Raw genomic sequence first — 8,093 nt, 5'->3', positions numbered from 1 at the left:
TCACAATTCTATTTGGAATGAAAGCAAGATTTTAAAAGTAAAGTACCATTTAACTGGTATCACCAATTTAACACCATCGATGTAAATGTTCTGTAGTCTTTAATTTTCCTATTATTTTCCTATTCCTGTTTTCTATTTTGTGTTCTGTTGCAAATTAAATTTACAGAAAAAATAATCTAAAATCCAGCATCATGCAGAGTAACTGCCATAGCTCAGGATAGGCTACAGTGGAATGTAGACATATTGCTCTATGTATTTGAAGGTGCACATATCTTTTTCATAATGTTGATTTGAAAAGCATTCCAAGTCTGTATGTTAGTTTTTGAAAAAAATAGTAAAGCGAAAATAACATTTATCTTCCCTGTTTACACTGCTTAATTTAGTTATTAGATCATACTTGGAGTACTGTAACACTTTGGGGTTCACATGGGTGCCCTCGCCACCACCACATCAGGTCGGCCCCCCACCGTTGGGTACTCAAACCCAGGCCTCCGGCGTCACTCAACAGGGACCCAGCCTGTTGAGCCAAAGGGAAATCTCCCATCAGCCCAGCGGCTGCGGTCCCTGCTATCCACAGGGAAGGGCGGTGACGTCACCGCGCTGGTAAGCCAGCTCTCGCAAGCAATGGAGGCCGTATACTCATAGAGTAGATAACCCCCCTTTTTTTTGCCTATAATCAAAAATCAACCTTAAACGAGTGTTTTGTTTAATTGAATAATTTCTAGGTCATGTTGAATGAAATACCAACACTTGTAACCCTTGAGGATGACATTTGGAGAATACTGACCGTATTGAACCCATTAACGGTTAAAAGTGATAAAAACTCACATATATTCCAAGTTTTTACTAATTGATGATTTAAGGGTGACCTATAAGACCATCTGGATCGTGTCTCATTTGTCACCAGGACCGGCCTTGCTGGACATACACTTTTGTATGATTTTGTAAGTCTATGCTACTATTTATTCTGTGTTTTAAGAGCACCTTTGTTTCGCATACGTGAGTGGTTGACAGACACGCTTTCTGTCTCCATGGTGGAAGATTTATTTAGGTCTTATCTGTTGCTTGTGCGTATTAAATATTAATGGATTTAAACTTCAAACGACCATTTTTGTCGTTGCTTTGTAATGTAGATACAGTACATACGGATGTCATGACTACGTATTTACCTCGCACACACACAACTTGTTAATGGCTTTGATTCCATCTACACTGGATGCAGAAACATTATAAATGTATTATGTCCTGCTAAAACTATTTTAAATTACTGACCAGTTATTTATATTCAAGCCACCTATACATTAAAATAATGATGGCGTCAACACTGTATTTCATTAATAGCTTTTCTCTACAACCATCAATTTAGAAAGACAAGTTTTCGCAGGGTAGTCGGGCCGTCAAAGGACCCAAACTACATATCCCAGAATACAATGCGCCACAATGCCCGGACGCTTAAAATTGCATTTTGAAAAAAACGAACTTTTTTATTTATGTTAAAAATAATGTAATTGAGAGAAATTTAAAATGAGCACATTAATGGGTTAGTTATCAATTGGAGAAAAAAAATCCTACGGGCTGACTTTTAAAACCGGCAGCCATGTTTTTGCGGGAGGACGCATTTGATTCAGTGGAACGGGAGAGGGAAGGGAGCTGTCTTTATTTCGCCTGGTTTTTATTTTCCCTCTCGTTTGTTTAGTCATGTCTGGGGAAACAGAAGAAACAAAGACCACCGAAGAAGCTACAACCGAGGAGCAGAGGGTAAGTAAAGGCGTTGTGCACTGTTTGGTAAGTCCTTTGGCGTCAGGGTAGTGCCAAATTGACCAAAATGTGCATCCAGAGTCGGTCAGGTGGAATCAGGCAGTAGGCAAACAGACGTCGTCTTCACGCTTGCTAGCGGTGAGTACAGCGAGGAGTCAGTCAGGTAGGGCTGGGTGATAATGTTGGGGTGCAGGCAAATAAATATTTTATGTACCTTGCTAAATATGCTAATACAAGCCACGTTGCAGTAGGAAAAAAACGTAATTGAAGACGTTTAGGAGCGCGTGTGGTCGTGGCTTTGGTGAGTTAAAAAGGCTTGGCGTCTATTTTCAGTATTCTGGGGGGCGATGTTTATAATCAAGATGAAGGGTTAGCAGTCTAGCAAGGTTTATCCGGCTGGAGTGTGGAGGTCCCGGGTTTCCTTGCCTTAATGCCAATTGGCTGAACACAGTACTTGGTTCACAGCACAAGGTGTCCTTTTTTTTACTGCATATTATGATGTCTGGTCGGTGCTGAAGAATAAAGGGGCTCGGCGTGTTTAAGAAATTTCGTTTTTGTCGCGTTCGTCGTGGAAGATACTGGGTTCGGTGTGCTGTGACCCGATTCTTGCAACCTCTAGTCTGAATGATCGTTGATTTCTGGTCTGTGTCTGCGGTACCAATTCTCTTTTTTTTTTTCCTCTCGTGGTAGTTTCACGTTGTCCAGAGGCTTTCTATATGCTAATACCTGAGATCCCAAGCTGAAGTTTAACATTACGTAATAACAGCGCAAATGCTGTGACGTGGGCCTCTGCTGCACATTGAAATCATGTTCTTTCCTGTGAATTATGAATGTAGAGACCCTTGCAATCCCCTAGAATGCCGTTTTGAAGTGAACGTGATCATGAAAGAAGTGTCTTGGATTTGCTTGTGTTTTTCAGTGAAGTGTTGTTCTAAATTAAGATGAGTTACAACTATTTATAGAAATAAAGATCAAAATCTAGAGAGTGTACAGCCGAATCTTTCAAGGTTTAAGATGAACTTCGAACTAGATCTAAATGGTTAGCCATGTTGAATTTTGCTGCAGCCGGTGTTAACCTGAGTCGTCTTTGAGCTAGCATTTTTATTATTTGCAAATGACCAGGTTAAACTGATCTTCCATTTGAACATATTGAGGTTTTCTGTAACATCCTAGCTTTTGATCATTTAAAGCTGTGTTAAAGGGTGGGAGGGTGCCATGCTTAATATGCTGCAGTATGGAGTGGTCTGGGCCATGAGTGAGCGCTTCTGGTCCTACAGGGCTGGTGGGTGTGCAGGTTTCAGGTTCTTTCAAAGCAGCAGTGCCTAAACAGCAGGGGAAGGCTCTTCAGTTGGTCCTGTTTATGTGATGATGAGCTGAGTTAGAAAGATCACCTATAGACTCACCAGCCCTTCAGGACCAGGATCACCTACACTGGTCTAAGCTTAATAAACATTTTCTGGCCGACACAAGAAATTCTTCGATGGCGTTGTGAGGTCTGTTTCATGTTGGAATAACCCTCCGGAGAATCTTGCGTCTCATGGGAACTCCCACAGACTCACCTAAGGCTTTTTGGAGAGTCTAGGCAGCAAGATCTTAGTGATCATTTCTAGTGATTGGTGCTTGGCACACTGGATTGAAGGCAGTGGATCTAAGATTTTAAGAAGCAAGAACAGTGAGGTGTTAAGGTTGTTGCCTCCTGTTGCACTGAGAAAAAGAGCCAGATAGGCCAAGCCTCCCAGTTCTGTTCCTGGTGGCTTGCACCACTCACCTGCTAGCTGGCTTGACTGGAACACTTGCAAGTTTTTTCCCCCTGTTCAAAAGATTGGAATAATCTCTCCTGTGTCCATTTTTTTATGTCCAAGAAAAGCCTGTGTTGGACATGACCCAGTTCCATCAACTTCAGTGGTCATAAAACATGTGCGTTTGCAAATATTGATCGCAGCTGCCTTCCGGCTTTTGACTGCAGTATGGCTCTTGGATTACAGCTGCTGTTGGTGCTCATTGTATCCAGCATTCCTTCAGAATACAGAGAACTAGTTTATTGTCAATGCATTGTTGTTTTTCAGGCAGAATGTGAAAGTCGCAATCTGGAGTTAGAGGCTAATATTTTTGTTAAATGTGAGTAGTGGTAATGTTCTGTTTTTGGGACTGAAAACTCCCTTAATATCAGATCAGTCCACTTTTTTATGATAATTTACACATCTGATTCTTTTATTTGCTGTTTAGGAATTTGCTTGTGCTGGAAGTAGCCTACCATAGTGCCAAGAGTGTTTCTAGCTTTCAGTGGAGGTGGGCGAATCAGCAAACTGATTAATTAACTGTTAGGAAAATTGAACAGGTTTCCCTTAGATATTTGCTCATGAATGAGAAGCTGCAATAATGGAAAACTCGGCAAACAAAATGGGGGAGATGTGAAAGCAGAACCCAGATACTTTTGTTATGGTCAATGGAGAAATCGGGCCTCAGTGTATAGCAGGAAAGAAATTAGAAACTAATTTCTTGAAGGTTTTTTTTCTATGCATGTTCTGCAACCAAACTTTCCCTGAATTTGAAAAATGCCTGCCTTTGGTTTACCACTGGCATAGTGGCATATGATCGAGATGGTAATTCTGTGTTTTCTTGGCATCCATGTTTTTAAATGAATGTAGTGATTGATCAACTTGGGCCCTTGTTTGCGAAGTGTTGCTCTTCTTGACATCTGGGGTTGATTATGCTGCTTTCCTTAAATAAACCCCTTTGATTATTGTGTTGCCATGCTCACAGAGCCTTATTCATTTTCCTGTCCCTCATCCCCCACACTTTTTTTTGAAAGTACAAAAGTATAAGTTTTTGTTTTATTATTCAACCCACACAGGAAAGTTGTGTGTAACAAATCTGTACACATTCTCTTATGAGTAGTTAAATTGACCCATTCCCTTTATAGAATTTTTATAAGCCTCTTGGTGTACAGATTTTAGTGAGGAGTTTCTTTGGTGAACATGGCCCAGAAACTGCATGCAGTAAATGTTGTGGGGGGGGGATATAAAAATGATCTGCAACAGTATTGGCTGTTCACTTAAACATACGGATGTCCCTACATCTTGATCAAAGGGTGGATGAAAGTGCTGTATGTTGATTGATTTGGTTTTCAGCTCAATTAAAAGATCCTTCTCTAATGATGGGTAAGGCTCTCTTCTCCTTGTTCCTGCATGGCTGCAGTCATGTCTGACATGATTAGACTGGTGTAACTAAAGGCTGGTCTGCTAGAACAGAAGTCACAGGATCAGTGCTTTGAAGTTCATCTCTGACCTTTTATTCAGCTGGTGCTTGGAAGTGGGAGTCTTTGCCAAGCTGGTTTTTGTTTATCAAGCAGACCTCCTGTTCCAGAAAGCATTGTGTAATGGAGAAATGCTGCAGTCCTTCCCAGGGTGTTAAACCTGTATAGTCACTGTATATTCACATACCGTTAGTCATCATTCAGAATATAAAATCACTGTTATAATGCCTATTATACATCTTCTTAGAAACTATATAAACTTAATTTACATGACAGTAAAGTAATGGGAATAAAATATCTGCTGTAATTTAAACTGAAGCCCCTTATTTCTTAGATCTAAAGTCAACTTCGACAATTTTAGTAAATTTAAATTACCAGTTGTGAATGTGTTGATGTTGAGTCATTATTACTAGTGACATTGCGTCTTCAGAGTGTTGATTTTGATCAAGAGGCCTTTGTCTCATGGTGGGCAGGCTGTTATTTATTATAAAAAGTTAATAACCAGACATGGCTGCCTTTTGGAGGTGAATATCTTTGCTTAAAACCCAAATATACTGTTTATATGCAGGAAATGGAGGACAAGGTGATCAGCCCTGAGAAGGCAGAAGAGGCCAAGCTGAAAGAGAGGTACCCCCACCTGGGGTCTAAGCCCGGAGGCTCGGACTTCCTCCGGAAAAGGCTTCAGAAGGGGGTGAGCTGCAATGCCTTCCTTGTTTTTTTTTTAAATCTTAATTCAGCTTGACTCTCCACAGTGGTGTTGATGCTGTACTGCATGCCTTTATCTGCCTTTTTTTAATCTTGAACTCTTGTTCTCCCTCACGCAATTCCTTGAACCTGTGGTTTGCTTTTTGTTGTTGTAAACTTTCTATTAGGGTTTACATATTTCAACTGAATGAGATATTCCTTAATTGTTGCTATTGTTTCCCAAATCTATCTGGGGGTTCGGAAATGTACTTAGTTCTCTGACTGATAAATTGTTCTGCATACAGTATCTGAAAGTTACAAATCCTTCTCTGCAACACTGGTGTCTTGAATTGACCTAGTTCTCAGTTTAATGGAAAACAGTTTTGACTTCATCCCCCCAAAAAACTTCTCTAATTGTGTATTCCTGTCTCTACTTGTGACTGTATCGGAAACTGAATTTATAGGTCATTCCCTCCTTTTCTTCATAGCAAAAGTACTTTGATTCTGGGGACTACAACATGGCCAAGGCCAAGATGAAGAACAAACAGCTACCGACTGCCACGGCGGAGAAAGCCGAGATCACCGGTGACCACATTCCCAAGCCACAAGACCTGCCCCAGCGGAAGCCTTCCCTGGTTGCCAGCAAGCTGGCTGGTTGATAAAGGCTTTACAAACTGCTGCCTTTTTTTCCTCATTCCCATTTTTCTCATCTTCATGTTAGCCTTTTTTCCTGTTTCTTTCTTTTTTATTTTAACCTACATTTAAAAGCACTCGGAGAAGAGTATAAGAGGCAGATTCCAGTAGAATGCTGCTTTGTGGAGAAATTTAAGCTCTCTAGTATCTGGAATAGTTGCTGAAGGAGAATTAAGCTTGTGGAGCGTCGCAGGTGGTTTAAATGTACTGTAGTTTTTGGATGAAACTGTACATATTTCCTAGTGTTGGAGTGATGGCAGGAATCGACATTTTAGAAAGTTTTACATTTTTACTGTATCATTCCTTGACCTCATCTAAATAATGAAGTAATGTGCTTGAATTATTTAATCTTACAATCATGCACATGCCTTTCCCCCCTTGATACTGCTTTGCTCCTTGTTTTATATATTTAAAAATAAAGAATGGACCACACAGATGTATTGCTACAAGTAATGTTATAGGAAAAAGAGCATGTGTGATAAACTAGGTTCTAATGGGTTAATGTTTGCTTGCCTCAAAATCTTAAAATACAGAATTGCCTTAAATCTTTCAGCTTTATCAATTGCGGTTTTTCTCGGGAAATATTTTCCCACCCTGGAAAACAGTCCTTGTGAACCTAGTACTGAATGTGTGCTGAAAACTATTTAAACCCATTCTCATCTAGGTTTTGTAGATGGTAACTCACTAAAAGAAATGTTTGAAGTGTGCATGTGCATAGACTGTGCAGTCAATTCTGTGCCATGTTTTTTTTGTAAATAAAATAGTTTTGCACAAATGTTAGTTTATTTAATGATCCCTTTATACTGCAGATCTTATAACACTTGTGATGGTCCTTTCTGATGAAGTGTTTTGATAAAACTACAGTGCTTTGCAGATTTCTTCATATCCCTGCACAGTTTAAGCATTTTGTTGCTTTAAATGCTTACTGGCATGACACCTTAAAGTAGCAATTAATGTTATACATGCACTGCTAACTCCACAGTCAATTAGAAAGTCAAAGATGCATACATATTGCCTAGATCATACTGTCCCTTCAAACTATGCATCTTGATAAGGAGGAATCTGGTTAGGCACGCCACCATAAGGCCAACAGTGACTTTTACAAATACTGTATACAACCTTCTTGGCTGAGATGGGAGAAAATGTCTATGGGCCGATAATGTCCCTGTCTCATCTGAAAGGAAAAAGTCTAATTCAAATCCTGCATCAGGTTTTTAATAAAGCACTTAAATGTTACTGAAATAATTGGGCAAAAAGATGGGGTCAGACCAGACAAAATTGGAGCTCTTCAGTCTAGATGCAAAGTGTTACTGTACCTGTACATCTGATGTAAATCCACCATGTTATCACTTTGTCAACAATATCCCCACTCTTACACCAAAGTGGTGGCAGAGTTACAGTATGTTAAAATACTTGCTTTTCATCAGTTGTGTTGACAGTTGCTTGTCAAAACTGATTGGAACATACAGTAGGTGGAGCTAATTACAGTACTGGCAAATTTTAGAAGAAATTATGCTTCAGACTTAAAAGGAGAAAAAAGTGCACCTTTCAGTAGGATAGGCATCCATACTGGAGTGGCTTTAGAATAAGAAAGTGTCTTTGAATGGCTGAGTTCCGAATCTTATGGAAAGTTACTAGAAAAACTCAAACTGTTGTTCACAAGCAACACGAGAGTTCAAGCAAATCTGCCTTGAGGATGAGC

The 8,093-nt window shown here is 39.9% G+C and overlaps 1 protein-coding gene across 4 annotated transcripts; it reads left to right on the top strand.

Moving 5' to 3' along the window:
- Positions 1 to 1,600: 1,600 nt before the first annotated feature.
- arpp19a (cAMP regulated phosphoprotein 19a) lies at positions 1,601 to 7,166 on the top strand. 4 transcript variants are annotated; one of them, XM_088640904.1, is made up of 3 exons: positions 1,601 to 1,758; positions 5,583 to 5,705; positions 6,187 to 7,166. In XM_088640904.1, the coding sequence occupies exons 1-3, from the start codon at positions 1,699 to 1,701 to the stop codon at positions 6,355 to 6,357; spliced, it is 354 nt and encodes a 117-aa protein (XP_088497030.1). In that variant the 5' UTR covers positions 1,601 to 1,698; the 3' UTR covers positions 6,358 to 7,166. The 4 variants fall into 4 exon arrangements, with proteins under 4 accessions (XP_088497030.1, XP_088497029.1, XP_088497031.1 ...); XM_088640903.1 differs by having other exon boundaries at positions 1,601 to 1,785; XM_088640905.1 differs by lacking the exon at positions 1,601 to 1,758 and adding an exon at positions 1,897 to 1,921.
- The last annotated feature ends 927 nt before the right edge of the window (positions 7,167 to 8,093 follow it).

Source organism: Lepisosteus platostomus, chromosome 7 (genome assembly GCF_059453375.1).
Source record: "Lepisosteus platostomus isolate fLepPlt1 chromosome 7, fLepPlt1.hap1, whole genome shotgun sequence".
In the NCBI taxonomy this organism is placed as follows: Eukaryota; Metazoa; Chordata; class Actinopteri; order Semionotiformes; family Lepisosteidae; genus Lepisosteus; species Lepisosteus platostomus.
The sequence above is the reverse complement of the archived record's forward strand: the minus strand, read 5'-3'. Positions and strand labels throughout refer to the sequence as shown.